General features: G+C 48.5%; 1 protein-coding gene across 1 annotated transcript in view; it reads right to left on the bottom strand.

Annotated features, from left to right (window-relative positions):
• A2ML1 (alpha-2-macroglobulin-like 1) overlaps positions 1–16,853 on the bottom strand; it is a 23,785-nt gene extending 6,932 nt beyond the window's left edge. The window contains exons 1-22 of the mRNA XM_010017212.1: positions 16,795–16,853; positions 15,694–15,877; positions 14,610–14,772; positions 14,011–14,063; positions 11,992–12,012; positions 11,382–11,541; positions 10,850–10,934; positions 9,395–9,506; positions 8,143–8,257; positions 7,644–7,753; positions 6,989–7,156; positions 6,545–6,775; positions 5,843–5,906; positions 5,359–5,504; positions 4,915–5,064; positions 4,530–4,676; positions 3,523–3,607; positions 2,617–2,731; positions 1,733–1,958; positions 1,494–1,620; positions 794–915; positions 248–302 (exon numbers count right to left, since the gene is read on the bottom strand). Of these exons, the coding sequence (XP_010015514.1) occupies positions 248–302; positions 794–915; positions 1,494–1,620; positions 1,733–1,958; positions 2,617–2,731; positions 3,523–3,607; positions 4,530–4,676; positions 4,915–5,064; positions 5,359–5,504; positions 5,843–5,906; positions 6,545–6,775; positions 6,989–7,156; positions 7,644–7,753; positions 8,143–8,257; positions 9,395–9,506; positions 10,850–10,934; positions 11,382–11,541; positions 11,992–12,012; positions 14,011–14,063; positions 14,610–14,772; positions 15,694–15,877; positions 16,795–16,853 (2,698 nt within the window). The remainder of the gene's footprint in view (positions 1–247; positions 303–793; positions 916–1,493; positions 1,621–1,732; positions 1,959–2,616; positions 2,732–3,522; positions 3,608–4,529; positions 4,677–4,914; positions 5,065–5,358; positions 5,505–5,842; positions 5,907–6,544; positions 6,776–6,988; positions 7,157–7,643; positions 7,754–8,142; positions 8,258–9,394; positions 9,507–10,849; positions 10,935–11,381; positions 11,542–11,991; positions 12,013–14,010; positions 14,064–14,609; positions 14,773–15,693; positions 15,878–16,794) is intronic.
• Between the last annotated feature and the right edge of the window lie 191 nt (positions 16,854–17,044).

Genomic DNA, 17,044 nt, shown 5'->3' with positions numbered 1-17,044 from the left:
GAATGCCCAGGAGCTGCAGTATGGGAAGGAGATGATAGAGCAGGATTTTGCCATCTATACTCAGTGCAAATTTAGCAGGACAGCACATATAGAAGTAGCATTTCTTGTTCTTTCTTGTCTAAAAAGAAGGAAAATTTCCTATGTGAAAAATCATTTGAGAATTCTTCCATCAGATCTCCCACAGTTTAATCCTATTCTCAGTTCTAGTTATCTCAGGCTGCAGAACCCATTCAGGCTGCCCACATACCTCCTCTCGGGCACAGAAGGGAGCTGAAAGACTTCTCCACTAACACGCCTTCTGGCTGGCAGGGCAGGACCATTAACATCAGACAGGAGAAACAAAAATACACATGAAATTCCCCAAATTTCAGAGCAAGTTCAAGTCTAAATTCAGTGATCAGTCCCCAGGCTGTCAGGGACTCCTTCCTCCTCACCTTTGGCAGGCGTGCACTGCCAAAACCTCACTGCTCAAGAGAGCAAGAGCGAGCAAGTCTGAGGGACGGGGCTTTCTGGTCAGTGAGCTTATATAAAAGCTCATGTACAGTGGTTGATTGAGCAGCAAAACACAGGGAGAATCACAGACATGATGTGTGAATGTAGCTCAAGAAGGAGTACCTCAAGAAGGGAATAGGTATGGCTAGTCCTGGGGTGAACAAGGCAAGCTGAGCCACAGCCTTGGTATGCAAATGCTGGCCAAAAAATGAGGAGAGAAAACCACTTAGGCCAGCTCAGCCTCCCTTCCCCCAGGGACAGGGCTACCCAGAGATAGAAGCAAGCCTGCTCTCATACTGACCCGGACCAGCAAGTGTTTGACCAGTGTATGCCTCCGCTTCAGGGTAGATGGCAAAGGCTTCTTGCCCCCACAGCGTGGTGTGGTGTCCAGTACCTCTATCCTCACTGTGATATTCAGGGTACCTAGCAAATAAATTGAACAGAGCCTGTTTCTTATACCTGTGGCCAAGTAGAGTCAACTTGGTTTAACTGAGAGTGGTCTGAGATGCTTGGGGTAGTTGGTCTTCACAGCCTCAGCGGTTTGGCCAGTAAAGGTGAGCCAGCCAGTACCAATGGCATTTTCAGACACCCCAAGCATGAGGGAACTAGGTAGCACCTCACTCACAGTGACTTCATTGCACTACAATATGACTGTAACAACAAAAGGTCCAGCAGCTCCTTGGATCCCATTGTACTCTTCTTATTGCATCTGAAGCACAGCACCAGCAATACAATGTTCACACACACACATTCATGCAGCCCCTTCCTCCCCAGCTTGTCCTACAGCCCTCTCCTCAAGAGTTTTCCATGCCCTCTATTTATTTCCTGCCCTTTCTGGTGAGCCTGTCTAAGGAGAGAGGAGGAAAGCAGACATGATGGATCACATGCTTGAGCCACTAAGAACAAACTTAGGGATCCAGGGAAGGCAAGGCTCTTGCACCTCCCACTGCCTCTCACTTCAGCTTTAGGGTTATCCACCACCACCATTTTTGCAGCCATACCCAGCTGTGCTGCTGTCACATTCCACATGAAGGTCTTGGACTCCTCTGTGCACAGACACTCCTTATCCCTGCAGGTCCGGCATGGTTCTACCTGGAAGTCTGAGGATTTAGCCAGAGCCACACTGATCTGTGGGAATGACAGATGCAAACGAGTAACTGGGCAGCTCAGGAGAGACAGCTTGGCACAACATGCTCTACAATTGGAGGGCAGGGTAGGTCTGCCCCACACGGGCACACACCTGTATGCACTGCTGTAGGTAGTTGAAGACAGTAGCTTTCAGAACAAAGGTCTCTCCTCGAATGATGGAATATGGCAGTGTCACATCCACAAAGAAGGGCTGGACCGTTCTGAGGCTTGTGGTTGGGGCGAGGCCAAATCCCCTCCCAGCTAAGCAGAATGTTTTGACTTTCCATGCTGCAGCAGCAGCAGGCGCTGTGACCAGGACACTCCTGCTGCCATTGGAGCTGAGAGGAAGAGAGCACTTACATGAAGAAATTCATCCCACTCCACCACAAGAAGAAGAGCTCCCGGCCTTGGGTGAGGGAGGTTATGCTGATCCTCATGCTTGGATTAACCTCTGCTAAATCACCAGCTCACAGCAAGGCGGCTCTCAGCAGTTTGTTCCCTAGAGCCATTTAAACCCTGCTTAAATGACATAGGTAATGCCTTTATACCCTTCTGAGCAAGACACTACCCAAGCATTCCAGTTCCGTACGCTCACTCGGCAGCATGATGTCAGTCAATAGCATGACATCTGGAAAGCACCAGCACTATATCCTCCTGAGTGCTGATTCATCAGTCTTAATCTAAATGCTGTGAACAAGGGCTACGAGTTTAGCTGAAGCGCACACGAATTAAGAAGTTAGTAGAGTGTAGCCAGTGGTACTTGGTGGTTTGGTCTTGAAGAGTATTGCTCTTCTCTAAACCTGTGTAGGCTTGAGTTCTGCACTTCAAAGTCTATTAGTCCTTCAGTTTGATACACTACAAATGCAGGGAAAAGCCACAAAACTCACATGCAGACCTCTCTTTACACCTATGGCTGGACTTTTGCACAGAGGCAAGTCAGCCTCAATATCAAAAGGATCACCTTTCTGTCCATTTGTAAAGTCTTGCATCACTTACCCAACAGAGAACAGATTCCAGATCCAAGTTTCAGGGAAATAGTGGTGAAGTCTCCCATGGGTTGTAAATTGGGGTTGTTCCTTAGTGATTCCTTGGTCTTCTGCAGAAAGTCCCCCTGAAAGAAAAAATAAGGAGTCCCACCAGAGTGGGAGAGGTTAACGCTGCCAATGACAGACAGCCTAGCACAATGGCAAGAGGCAAAGCAAGCAGTAAAAGAGACATGGGAAGAGTCTGACAGAGGAAAACACAAGCAAGTGGGATTATGTGGTAGAAGAGGGAAAATAGGAAGGGAAAACAGAGTGGTAAAAGGAGAACCAACTTGCAGTGAGTTGGTTGCAAATTTTCCAAGACTTAGATAAAATCCCTTCCTGACCTGACCCAGAGTTGGTGCTAAAGGGAGAGAGAGCCATTTTAACCTTCAGAGAGCCATTTTAACCAACACTTCTGTAATTCTGTGCAAAACAATACTGCTCTCTGGTCTGCAGAATACTCACAACCCTCTGCAGGCAGTGATTTCAATATCAGCAGGTGTGTAAGCCAGCTTAGTACGATTATCTAGTGCAAACTGGGACACAGAGGAAGGAAGTGACTATCCCTGCAGACGCAGGTGGGGAAAGATGCACAGCCTGTGAGGTAATCACATGGAAACAGATACTGGCCCATACTTGGGTTTGTCTCTGCCAGGAAGGGAATGCCATCTTCCAATGTCAGGTATTGACATTCTTCAAAGCCCTTTTTGTATGGGCTGGGTCATTCCTGCCGAGGCTGGTGGACTGGGCAGCTCGGCTGTGGCATCAGCTCCTGTTACTCCTCAGAGAGCCAAACTCCACCAGCAAACCCCAGAGATCAGAGTGCTCTTCCATCTGGGAGACCTCATGTCCCAGGTAGGCTGAAAGTACAGCTCACCCACAGTTGGCTTCCTATCCGCCCGGTGAAAGCACTGAGACGGCTTCCTGACTAGAAGGTTTGAAAAGATCTTCAGCCCCATGTTCTGTTAGGAAAAGAAGGAGGACAGGGGAGGCAGTAAAACATCTGTGAGTGGGGAAAAGCAGCCACTGCTCTGCAAAGTGACTCTGAAAACCATCAGGGCCAGGACAGCCCAGTGCCCAGGCAGCCCAGACCAGCACTGGCCCAAGTAGACACGGGGCTGAGGGAGGCATGGCACAGCCTCCTTGATCCCTTCTTTCTTAGGAGATCACTAAACCACCAACTCTCATCTGGGGAACACTCAGATGTCTTGTTCCTCTCAACACATTTCCAGTGGCAAGGGACAGAAGAGAGGTGTCAGTGTCCTGCCCCATCCCCTGATGCATGCTAGAGGGAAATCCCTGTTCAGCTCCTAGGGTTGTGACATGGGCCTGTCCACAAACACAAGAGATGTCTCTATGCTGTGCAAGAGCCTCCTAGGATGCATTTCTATTGCGAAATAAAAGAAGACAGGGTCTGATCCCCAGGTCCAAGGCCAAATGCCACTGCCTGTGTTGTGTCCATGCTGCTTAAGGCTAGTTCTTTCTAGAGGAGATATGCCTTAAAGACACCAAAAGATCTGCCTAAGAACAGCCCAAATAGTGCCGGAGAGCAGGCTAACATCTAAGCTATGCCAGCTATCTGTGATCTAATGCTTGGGATCACCCCCTGTCTCTCTTTTCTCTAGTACTGTAGACAAACAGTACACAGCACAGGACCTCACTCCCAAGCCCGGAAAGCTGGGTTTTGCTAGTCCAGGATCTTGCTTTCTGCATCTACGGAGGGGAATACTCGTAATGGGATTGTACATGTCTTGAGACAGCGTAGCTGTCAGTACAGACAGCAGGGCTGTCTGGAGAAGGCAAGGCCTTCTCAGACTGCTGGGGGAGAAAAAGTGATGCCCATAATTTCAATAGCTCTGGGAGAAATCATCACAAGATGATTACCCGGAAGAGGTTAAAGATGTCAGGCTGAGAGGAATGCTGTGTCTTCTCCCCTAGCAGGGATGATGTGGGCTGAACACAGTGATCTGAATGCTCTTCTACTTGGGCAGGGTATCCATGCCGGTAGGCAGTAGGGAACAAATCATAGACCTAGGGAAAATCAGAGGCAGGCAAGAATTAGGCAAGGAGCAGATACCTTCAGATGCTTCGCTATACCTTCCCATAGAATACAGATCTGTTCCTGCCCATCTCCCAGGCAAACCCTGCTCTTCTCTATACAAAGTTCTCCTCTTCCATTAGCCTCTGGCTCCCCTTGCCACAGCCCCTACGCACCTCCCCCAGCTCGTCCATCACTCCTGGTTTTTTGTCTGGTTGCACAGACACTCACCATTTGGTTTGTCAGCTCACTCTCTGGTCTCAGGACAAACATGTTTTCATCCACTGCCTGTACTGCACACAGGGAGCCGGGGGCTGCCTGCAGTCGGAGCTGCACTGTTGACCCTGGGTGGGCTTCTTTAGCTGTGAAACCCACCTTGACCTTGAGCAACACACCAAGAAATGAAATATGAAAAAAGAGAGAAAAGGGGGTGAGGAGACTGACAGACAGATGGCACAGACAGAAAAAGGGAGACCGGCTGGAGTCTTCCCTGCTCAGCCACTGCTAGGAACAGAAGTCACTGCTGAAGCTTTCCTGGTCCCTGACACTCTGCTGCATTCATTGTCTTTCTCTCTTCTCCCCAGTTCTCTCTTTGAAGGATCTGAGGGCCTTGTTCCCTCAGGCCTGCTGACTCCTGCTTGTCAGCTTTCCCCCAGCCAAAGGAGTCAGTCTTACCTGGTTTTCAAAGCACAAGGCAACATCAAAACGGATGCTGTCAGCTGTTACCCCTCCACTGGGGAAGATAGCATACACCACTAAGGAAGGTGATGGGGTCAAGTCAGCAGTGAAGGTCAAAGGGATGGAGAAGGAGCCCTTCAACACTAAAGAAGGAAGAGCAAAATGCTTTCATCACAGCCCCACCAAGATCTCCTTCTGCCCTCCTCCTTTCTTCTACTTTATAATCCCACAATTTCCAGCTGCTCTGTCTGCCCTCTCCCTTCATTTCTGATCCCATGTGCCTCATCTTCCCACAGTTCCTCCCAGGCCCTCTTCCCATCATTGTTTCCCTCATTCTGCCTTTTTGGCCTCTTCCAGCTGACACAAGTGCTTCCACAGTCCCCTTCTGCCCTGTTCATGACCTACAGATTCAGGGAATTTGGGAGACACCCTGGGAACTCTCGCTGTACGACCTAGAATTGTCCAGCTGCCACAGACTTACTGTTCAGCTTCCCAACCTGGACAGTCCTCTGGCCCCTGACAACAATTCCAGCCTTCCCAGTGACCTGTGGGAGGAGGGACTTGCAATGAGCAGATTTCTGTTTGCCACTGGAGCATAGTCACACTCAACATGTGAATCTTGCTCTCCTAAGCAACCTCAGAAGTAAACTGTGGATCCAACCCCCACCTCAGGACCAGCAGATTTACAGGCGTCACAGTGTGGTAGGAGAAGCTTTAACATGATATTCTGGTCTGATCTGTCCAGATAGGACAACGGATGGGTAGTGAGCTCACTGGAGCTAAGAGAGAGACAGTTAAGGTGTTTCCCTTCTAGCAGGCAGGTCTGCAGACTGGACCAAAAGCCATTTCCGCTGAGCAGCTGCTTGATATTCAGAGTGAAAAGGTGATGCCCCATCCAGCTTTAAAGGGAGAAGAGTTTGACACAAGTATCTGCAGCCTTGGCAGAGGCTAAGTGTGTGATGGGCTGCAAAAGTAGAAGCCTCCTCCCACCCATGGAGGTGACCGGGGTGCTGATACCAGGATCGCCAGGCTGAGCTATATGGAGGTGTAACACTGAACCAGTTCTCCAAGAACAAGATTTTCCCGTCATTCCTCCAGGCATGACCTAAGTTACACCCCCAACATTTCACTGGGGTTTGGTTGCATTAGTGCAGCCTTTCCCCCCAGGTTCCCTATTACTCACATAATATGCAAAACCTATGCGGCTGGTGTCTTCTCCCAGGTCATCCCGACTAAGAGTGAAGGTCACCTGGACATTCTGCTTCATCCCACAGGGCAGTGTTTCTGTGAGTGGGTGTATGTCCAGGAAGCTCTTGGTCGTGACATGGAAGGGCTGCAGGTGATGGAAAGCATTTGTGTAACTGAAGTCAGGTTTTCGAGGGGGGTGTGTGAGATCCTCTAGTGTGAACCTTCCCTGAAAGGGGACCAGAGACACACAGAAATGAAGAGTTTGATGCTTCAGTGCTTTGTTAGGATGTCATCAGCTTGCTTTGGGGAAGGCTGCTGCTTGGTGCCTTCCTGCTGGCTCTGCCCAGGCCTGAGCTGTCAGGGGGCCGCAGGGCAGGAGTGGGGAGCACTGGCAGAGCTCAAGAATTCTCACTTTCCCATAAGCAGAGGTGGGATTTACCTCCAAAGAGACTGATGAGCTGTTCCAAGCAGTTGTGTCCAGGTTGAACGATGCTGTTCCACTTCCATCTGTGATGTATGTTTTGATAAACCGACGCCTCATGAACTTTATCACAAGATAAACTTTTCTGTTTTTCATATCATTTCCATAGTGATCCTGAAGCTTTATCTGGTGACAGCACGGTGAGGCAGAAAACCCAAAGTCAAATTTTTCTTCCAGTGTCATGCCCAAAACCTTCCTCCCTCCGACAAACATAGAGCCTCCTGAGTAGGTGGCCTTAACTTCAGTTTGGCCCCAAGAAGACCACAGAGAACACAGGAGACCTATAAAACTCTCTTATTTCTAACTCTAGGATGCGAGTGATTAAAATCTGTCCACTTCAAAAGCTGCATGTGGCTAGAGCATGAGGAGCTCATGCTGAGGCATCCCAGCACCCCTGCTGAGATATCACATCCTTCTCAGCAGAAGCTGGAAAGGTAAATGCATCAGGGAATCTGAAATGCAGAAACTGGAGCTGCACTGTCAAGTAATGTGACACACTGCAAGGTAAAACACACTGTCTGGGGAATGGAGAGTGTTTTGGGTCAGCAAAATTTCCTAGACACTAAATTCCTTGGCAAATGATGGTAGGGAAGAAGCTCGGGAAAAAAATCACCTTCCCTTTGTAGGGTACTCCAGGGATGTAATATGCATTTGGTGTCTCAAACACTGCCCTTGCAGCTGTCCTGGAGATGAGGATTTGGCTGGAGGCGTTGATCTGCACCCCTGTTGGAACGCAGAGTGCAAGGGAAGCAGGATCAGTACGGGAGATGACTACTGCATCCCAGTTAAACCTCCTGTTGTTATTCCCAGTCCCTCTAAGCAGAGTATCTCCAACTTCCTTCCCCAACAGCAGCACCCTTCAAGGTTTGACGGCTGTTCCTGTGGCAGCTCCTTTAGTCATCCCCAAGCCCCTTTCTGGCCTCACAGACCATGCTCCCAACCGCACCTCAGCCACCTGTAGGCACAGACAGTTCCTCGGGCAGGACTGTTCTCGTGTCCTGTGATGGTCCCAGCACCAGTGGAGGAGAGACAGAGGTGTGCCCACCCTGACCATCGCACCCCTAGAATGGTTCCTCTCTCCCTAGAACCTCCTCTGCTGAGCTCCTGGATACCTGTGCCTGTCTCTGTGAAAGAAGCTTCTGCATAGAGCTTGCCGTCTTCCTCACCAGGAGCCAGGTTGAAGACTGATGTGCTTACAGAAGGCATGAAGCACCCCTTGCTCACAGCCTGCAATTGGAAATGGTAGATATTATTTGGGGAGAAGGGAAGGGGTCAGAAGTACAAGGTATTTCCATCATAACTGTTGTCTGCAACAATAACACGGGCTCATATATAGAGAGATATGGTTCACATTTTAAATTCTGTATTTTCTATTTTATATGCATCAATATGTGTCATTCATATTGGAGTAATATAAAACAAAACACACATCACAGTTTTATCACCGTTAGAATGCTGGCAACTTTCCAGAGCTAGTAGAAAACTGAAGACTGCACTAACTGGATCACAGAGCAAAAATAAGAGTACTTTAATAAATATAGCTAGAAGAACTGCAGAATTAAATGAAAATTCAAAGTAACAAATCATTTCCAGAGCGAGGAGATTACAGCTACGAGTCATAATGACAAAGCACAAAAAAATGTCAAAGCATGAGAAGCTTTCAACTATATATGTACAAGGGATAAGCCCAGCTATGAGCTACTTCGTTAGGAATGGAAAGATGGAATAGCGTTAGTGTAAAAATATGCAACTTTTAAATATATAAAAAGAAAAAACAAAGTATAAAACCACTGTGTGATTTGGCTATGGAATTAACTATATCTTCACCATACGTTAGTGTCCTTGTGCAGCTCCAGGATAGGTTCCCCATAATGGAGATAGGTTACCCATACTGCAGTAATTTTGCAACTAAAAAAGCTCTATTAATAGTGGTTTCTTCCACTGCATTGATTTCTGGCAAGTTGCGCTTCTTTCCAGAGAAGAAAACTCCAATTCTCTCTGTGACATTCCTCTTTTCTAAGCCTTATCATTAATAATCAAAGTTACAGAGAAGAATTTCCTGGGGTAAAGGCCTCTCTGTTGGTCTGGGCAACAACAATTGCATTCATTGAATGAAAACATTTACTTACTAGTGTACCTATGTATTATAGAGGTTGGCAAATGTTCCCTACGTAGCAGTTCACTCTGTTTACTTTACCAATTGACTCTCAGTCCTGGAAACATTTACTTACTAGTGTACCTATGTATTACAGAGGTTGGCAAATGTTCCCTACGTAGCAGGTCACTCTGTTTACTTTACCAATTGACACTCAGTCCTGTGTGGAGCTCCTTCACTCCCCATGCATCTTCCAGCATTTAACTCACCGGACCACTGTATTCCCTACAGATGTCCTTGCTGGAATTTTGAAGACGCCTCCTTGCCTTCTGGCACAAAGTCACCTGCACGGTCCCTTGCACTGCTTTCCCATAGCTGTACCTGCAAGGAAAACACCAGAGGAGCTGCTGAGCGGATGAGCTGTGTTTTTTGCTCCACATGGGTGGCCTTCCTGATGAAGGTCTTAATGCAGGTGGTAAGCAGGCAGGCATAAATGAAAATATAGTACATTGTGTACTCAGGGAGTGCAATAACACAGTGCTGTGTCCAACAGAGGCAGAAACAAAGCACAAACAGAAAAAGACCCATTCTCTCCAAAGGTCTCCCACTTCTGGGTGCTTGCTTCCTGGAACTGCAGGCACACACAGAGAGCTGACCTGAGCTGATCTGCCCACACAGTACAGAGCACAGTGAAGATACTAGCTCAGGTGTGAAAGCAGCAGAAACCTATGTACCTGCAGACAGCAACAGTAAATGCCTGTTATGGCAGTAATGGAGCCCAGGGTGACCTCAGACTCGCCTCACCATGGGCTTGTCTCATGATCTGAACTCTTGTTTCCACCATCAGACCTGCTCTGCTGTATTCTGCAGGATACGGCAGAAGTGTGTCCTTGTCAGTGCAGACGTACCCCCTTCCTGCCTTGCTGCCTTTCCTTGTTTTGACTCCTCTCTAGCTTTCCCTTAGGAGCAATGCTCCTGGCAGTATCAGTAACAGGAAGACATCTATGACACATCATGGGGATGCAGACTGCTGTACTGCTTTCTACTAGGGTTTCATATGATCTAGTTTTAAATGTCCCCATTAATGAGAAATTATGTCACATCAGCAGCAAAGGGATACCGGAAGTCTCTGGACTACCAGCCCCAATTGAGCTCACCCCCTTTATCTGTCTCCAAAGTGCTTTCCAGATCATACTCCTTCCTCCTTCATGCTTATACCATCTGAGATCATGCCTTCCTTCACAGCCTCATCTGCCCACTTTTTGCTAATGACTATGTAACTAGAGAAACCCACCTGCTGCTTCTAAGAAGGTAGTAAGTTCAGCAGTGTGTGAGAAGGAACAGCATAACCTTCTAAAGAAACACCAGTTCATGCTCCTGTACCTCAGCAGATCAGTCCTATATCAGATACATGTTTCTCCTCACATGAGGTCTCTCAAGGCTGGACACACACAGCTTCCAGAGCAGGGTATCACTTGCTTCAGACAAGTCTCCCTATAGCCAGATGGTCTTTCCCAAGTGTGACTCATGTACCACTTCTGTAAGGAAGAACCCATCAGTTTGACTCTTACAGTATTTGGGATTCTTCAGAAGGAATGACTGTGTTTGGCCCTTCTTGATGGATTCTGGAGACACTTCTTGATGGATTCAAAAGAAAGGAAACATACAGAAGGAGGGACACAGTTTTGATGAGCTCTTTCTTTTCCCCTGAACATCCTCCTTACCTGCCACACACACGCAGTGGGAAAGTCCTATCTGTAGCATAAATCTGAGCTGGTCCCTCAAAGAAAACATCAAACTTTTGCAACACTGGAACAAAAACCACAGAGTTACTCCATCAAAGGCAACAGACTACCTAGACATGGGATGACAAAAGGGAAGAGTGTGTTTCAGTAAGGCAGGATTCCCATGAAAGAACATGCTCGTAAAAGCAAGGACTAACAAACAACAGAGAAACCAAAGAAAGAATCCCTTCCCTCACACCTCCCCCTCCCGCCAACATACGAACAGTCTTGCAGAGGTCTTTGGAGTATTCTCACTTTGTGCCAGCCTAGTTGTTAGGAGATACCTCCTCCAGGAACCTCCAGCACAATGTCCCTTGTGTACATTGCTGATGCTGCCCGCTCTACAGATTGTGTTTAATCCTAGCTTTCAGACAGTAAATAACAGTTTACAATGTTTGGCTGTATATTGTTATACAGACAGAAACAAGCACATTTTCCCACCCTATTTTTTGTTCTCCACACTCCATCTTACCACGTTCCTCCACCTTAAAGGTACTGGACACTTTTGGGTTCACCACACTGATGGTGTAAGTCCCCAGAGAGAGTTCATCAGCTAACTGGAAAGAGAGATCTGCGATGCCCTGTTTTGGTCTCACATCCAGCCACTGACCAATGCCATTTTGGTTTGGGTCCTGCAATCCAAGGGAAGGAAGGAAGAGGCAGTCATCAGGTTTCAGAGGCTTTCACAGATTCCTGATGGTTTTTTCCCAGATGGTGCTGAAGTGACCTGAGTGCTGAAGCACGAGCAGAAGAGGTGAACCCAACCCACCCAGGTTTACTCTACTCTGTACTGCCATTGACAAAGAAGGTATGAAAGGTCCTGATACTTAGACTCTCCAATTCATAAGGATGAACTGTAAGAGTTAGCTAAAGCCTGGTTGCCATTCCTGAATGTAGAAATGGATGGAAGCTGAACCATTTGGATTGTCAATGCAATCCAAGAAGTGTGTGACAGAGTATGCATGTGCATGTGTATACACAGACCCTAAGAAAAGGAACTTGGCCCAGTAAGACAGTGGCCTAGGTATTATCCATACTGAAGTACCTCTCCTCATAACACCTGAGGAGTCCGAAACACCCACCTGGACTTCCACCACAGAGTACTGCAAAGCAAACAGACAGCAATGTCAGACACTGGCATGACAAAGCAACCTTCATATCAACTTATCTTACCCACCCAGCCCGTGTGCTCTGACAACACTGCCAGTCCCAAACATTACAACAGAAGGAGCTTGATCCTACCAAAATCAGGAGAATGGCTTTGAAGTAGTAAGGAAAATATGTAACATTTATGTTGCTATTCTTTGGATTTGCTTTTTGATCCCTGAATTTTTAAGATGCACTTTGATAGATAATCTACCGCTGTGAAAGCTAGGATTTGTTATTTAAAAAAGGAGAACAGCAGAGAGACTCACAAATACTATCATCCCAAGTTCATAAATATTAAAAGGCATCCGTTTTGCAACATAAATCACAAAAAATAGGAAAACCTGCATAACCTACAGGAAGAATACACCTCACATTTTCCTGTAAAATTCCCTTGAAAAAGGTGAGACTTGGAAACATGAATTACTGATGACTGCAGCTGGCAGTAACAGGGAGGGACAAAGAAGGACATACTTCAGCCCCTCTATGCCTATTAATTCTCTGATTTTTCTTATATCACTGCAGCTATCAGGAGGCAGTATTGGTGAAGGACGTCATTTGGGAGCACATGGCATAAGGAGGCAGGAACAGGGGCTTGGGAGAGTCATTGGTCTGTAAATAGAAGGCCACGTTATTCACAAAATTCATCATTCTAAGCTTTTGTGCATTGAAACAAAACAAAAGTGCAGGTTAACTGTTTTCATAACTTGAATCTAATGCTGATGCTGAAAAGAACCTATGCTGGTGAATACCCATGTGTTCTCTCCAACCCATCTAATTTACAGTGTATTACAGCTTTAATGCTGCAGTGCACATAAGCCTCATAATAGCTTTGGTTAAACATGACCTCTTTTGAATTTTCATCACAACATTTTTCTAATGCTAATTTACTCCTACTCACACATAGACATTGAACATTTCTGGTCCAACATCATAATGAACCAATTTTGGGCATGGAAACAAATGCATTGCTTACTCTGTTTTCTAAGTAATAAAAGAGATAAGACCACAGTCTTATCTCTTATATTAGAAACAAGAATGTGATCCTAGGCCTTCACCAATAGCCTGAAAAAGAGGAAATTAAGTCAGCAATAATGAAGCTGGGAGGATCTCTCCCTTTATTTCAGCCTGGAAGGATCTGATCCAACTTTCTGCTCACGTGTACCCTTCACTATTTATCTGTCATGGCATGAATTCCTGTTGGCTCTCCTTGAATTGCTTGAGGACAGAGGAGTGTGAAATAGCTACGGCTTCTGGCTGCAGGTATAATTACTTCCTGTAGGAAGATGCTAGTCTTGCAGTCTCCTGGCTAGCACATATGCAAATCTCTGGCAACTTCTCACTCCCTTGACACAGGGAGCATGAGCTGCTGACAGCAGTGAGCCAGTAGGATTTGGTTGTACTGTTCTCTCTCTTTTCCTTTTTTATGATCACTTTGTGCATATCCTTCCCTGTATCCTTTTTCTTCAAATTGTGCAGACGCATCACAGCTTGCTTCAGACCCTCCTGCCACCCTTAAGCGCAACACACTCCACACAGCGCCGAGCTTCCCAGTGCTGCAGGAGGGGAGCTTTGTGTCTGGCCAAGTCTGTGCACAGCCTGTCTGGCAACTGTGCCCATGGCCAGCAGCCCACGGGAGCCCTGGGGGCAGGAAGGAGGGTCCGGTTCATGCAGCTCCTGGGCTGCCCTGTACTGGCGCAGCGAGCAGGGGGTGCTGGCATGCTCCCCACCAGCAGCACCAACCCTCCCACCAGCCAGCAGTTGTCCCATGAGAGAGACAGCACGGCCGATGGCAAAGGGGTGCTGCTGTCCCCAGTTTAGCAGAGGGTCGGCTTTGGCTGCCCTGGGTGCTGCAGATATTGGGACTGTCTCAGTCTCCATGGTGTGGGGCTGGCAAAGGAGGCAGAACTGGCAGAGGGAGCCCAGAGACTTCCTCACCTCCACTGAGGCTTTACCTTCTTGTTAACAGGAGAAAAGTCCTGGGTCAATGTCACGATCCGGAATTTCACTGAAGGGAAGAAATGGAGAAGAGCACATTACAGAGACCGAGTGCATCCAGGAACAGACTTGCCCTGCCCTTGCCTTTCCCTGAAATCACATCTCCCCACACAGCTCTACCAGCAGCCCCACGCCTGCCCTGCAGCCCTCTTACCCCTTCCTCATGCCTGCCCACCACCTCTTCCCCACCAGACGTGGGGCAGCAGCACAGCAGCCAGCCTCACAGTTCAGAGTCTTTCCCATAGGCTACATCCCAGTTCCCCTCATCTGCAGTGTGAGCACACCAGTCCTACCTGGCCCTGGCTGAGAAGACCATGTTCAGGTTTGCTCCCTCTTCTGAGCCAGCTGTGCTCCTAGAGCATGTGATACTGACCCTTCCAGCCCCCTCCCACCCCTAAATCATGGTGCACGGACACATCTCTCCAGAAGGCAGTAGATACCTTCCCCCTCTGTACCCATGGAGGCTGCATGTCACAAAGCACTCGGCTTGTGGGAAATTGGGAACAAAGTCCCAGCAGGTCAAGGCAAGGGTCAGGGTGCTCCATGCAGTGCTCACCGGTCTGTCCTGGGTTATAGACAGCTTTATCCAACTGGATGAAGGTGCCTGTGCCAGCCCTGTGGATCAGGACTTGCTTCTCTTCATTTGCACTGAAGTAGTGGCCATTGGAGACGCGCAGATGGACAGTGCCCACCTCCTGGTTGCCTGAAGGTTGGGGGACCTAGGGACATGGAAGAACGGCTGCTAGGTTAGCAGGCAGTAGGAGACGACACGATGGCATCAGAGCAGTGCTCTTCTCGCTCCTGCTGCACAGTGAGGCCAGCCTCTTCTCAGTCTTGCTCTGAAGGCCAGCACAGGCTGTCCCCTCAGAGGCTGAGGGCTGTGTCTGTGGATGGAAGCACATGGGACAGACCTTGGAAATGAGGTAAAGATAACCTGTTCTGTCACAGAAATTGTGTCTGCCTCTTCACAGGGTTGCTACTAAAACCTGCATAGAGTGAGACTGAGAAGACTCAGCCCACGGGAAGAGAAGGTCTATGTTGATGAGAGGCTGAAATTCACTCTTATTCATTAAGAATAATGAAGAAGAAATAAAAGAAAATAAGGTTTGTGAGTTTGACAGATCAGAAAGACTGGTTCTGAGCTTGTGCATGCACTCTCCCATGTATTTCCCGGTCTTCCAGCATGTTTTCCAGACCTAAAGAGAAGCTTGGAGTGAAGAAGACATGATGGGAGGCTATCTGAGATGAAAGGTCTGGCTGTCCATGCATCACAGTTCACAGATGACACCCTGTGACAGTGCATCCTTCTCAGAGGACAGAATGAGCTTGCACAGCTGCCATTTGGGTGCTTCTAAGCACTTCCACCCTCAGGTCTTTCGTGCCTGGCCAGGCGGCCTTCCCTTGGTGTGCCCTCAGGGTGGATTCTGAGATAGCCAGTAGGAACAATATCATGCAGAAAGACAAGGGCAGGGAGACACCATGCTCCCACTAGGCACTCTCCTGACTTTGCATTCGCTCCTTTCCATGCCCTCTCTCCTCCTGCCATCCTCATTCTCTATTTCTCTGGTAGGAGGAGTCAGGAGCCAAAAGAGCACGCTGGAAGCTGCCAGCTAGAGGACACTGCCAAGAATGATCCTGACCTGAAACCTGGAGCACTCAAAGATCCAGTTGTTCCGGACAACCTTGCGGTAGAGGCTGAGGTTGCCAGATGGATGCACAAGAGTTAAGGCCACACGAATAGGCTTCTCCACTCCACGGAGGTCCAAGCACACCCTCTGTGAAGAGGGGTAGGGCAGTGCAGCTGGAATGATGATCAGGTACCTCCTGCAGGGAGGAAATAAGGCATCACATCCTGGGAGTAATCTCACCCATTCTTGGCACTAATACTCTATGAGGAAGCAGGAGGGTTTACCTCCTCCCTGGGGGAAGTGGTGCTGCTCTGCTGGAGTGAGAGGGACAGATTAACAATGAGAGTGTGAACCTCTCGCAGGGGTGAAGGTATACAGTTCATTTCAGGTGACCTGAAAGCCCAGAATGGGATGCAGCTCTGTCAGTGCTGCCTCTAGCACCATAAAATGGGACATGTGTGTCCCCCCACACTCTGGAAGAAACCTCAGGGTTTGAGAAGGTGGGCCTCAGAATGTGTGTGTGTGGGGGGGGGGGGCAACCCTCAAGGACCTTGGGGTGTCACCTCGGTGGTATCTGCCATGGCAGGTGACCCCCCTGTGTTTTGGGGTGCCCCTCCACCACCATCACCCCAGGGCCCTGGGGCAGGCAGCAGCGACTGCCCCAATCATGCAGCCAAAACATTTTTAGGTGTTCCCAGTACACATGGAAAACAGAAAAGCATTTTCCCTTCTTGCTTGGAGATGGCTCCTCAATGACCTTGGCAGCAGACTGCTGCCTGCTTGATCATCCCCAGCCCTGCAGCCCTTTCCCTTTGCCCTTCACTTTATCCTACTCCTTTCCCTTCAGCCTGCCTCAGACCACAGTCCCTCCTCACTCTTCTTGTTCCCATCACCAGTCCTCACCTAGTGCTCATACATGGTGATATCCATGAGAGAGGTTCTCACTTTCAGGAGGATCCTGTGCTTATAACAAGGCTTGTGGTGTGCTGCATCTCACCCCACGCCTATTCCCTCCAGGAGATGACTCGCAGGGTCCCACGCTCTCCCCCTGCTATCCTGGCCCCTTCCTCAGCATCACAGCTATCAATGACCAGGTTTTTAAAGGGTGCTTACGGTTGTGCCACTATCCCCAGGGTGCAGAGCAGGCAGCTCAGGAGGAAGGGAGTCCGCATTTTCAAGGGAGACCCTCAGAGAGGTGGTTCCTCCGGAGCGGCAGTCAGGAGGGAAGGCAGGGTGCAGCTTCCCTCCTTCCAAGGTCTCCAGGCCACCTGCTGCTGTTGCTGTTTCTCCCAGGAAGCAGACAAGAAGCCCCAAAGTTTCCTTCCTTCTCCTCATTCCTGCGTTTATAGTGCTGCAGGCACAG

This window comes from Nestor notabilis, unplaced genomic scaffold, assembly GCF_000696875.1.
Source record: "Nestor notabilis isolate BGI_N333 unplaced genomic scaffold, ASM69687v1 scaffold6856, whole genome shotgun sequence".
NCBI lineage: Eukaryota > Metazoa > Chordata > Aves > Psittaciformes > Psittacidae > Nestor > Nestor notabilis.
Note: the sequence above shows the minus strand (reverse complement) of the source record. Positions and strands in the feature narration are given on the sequence as shown.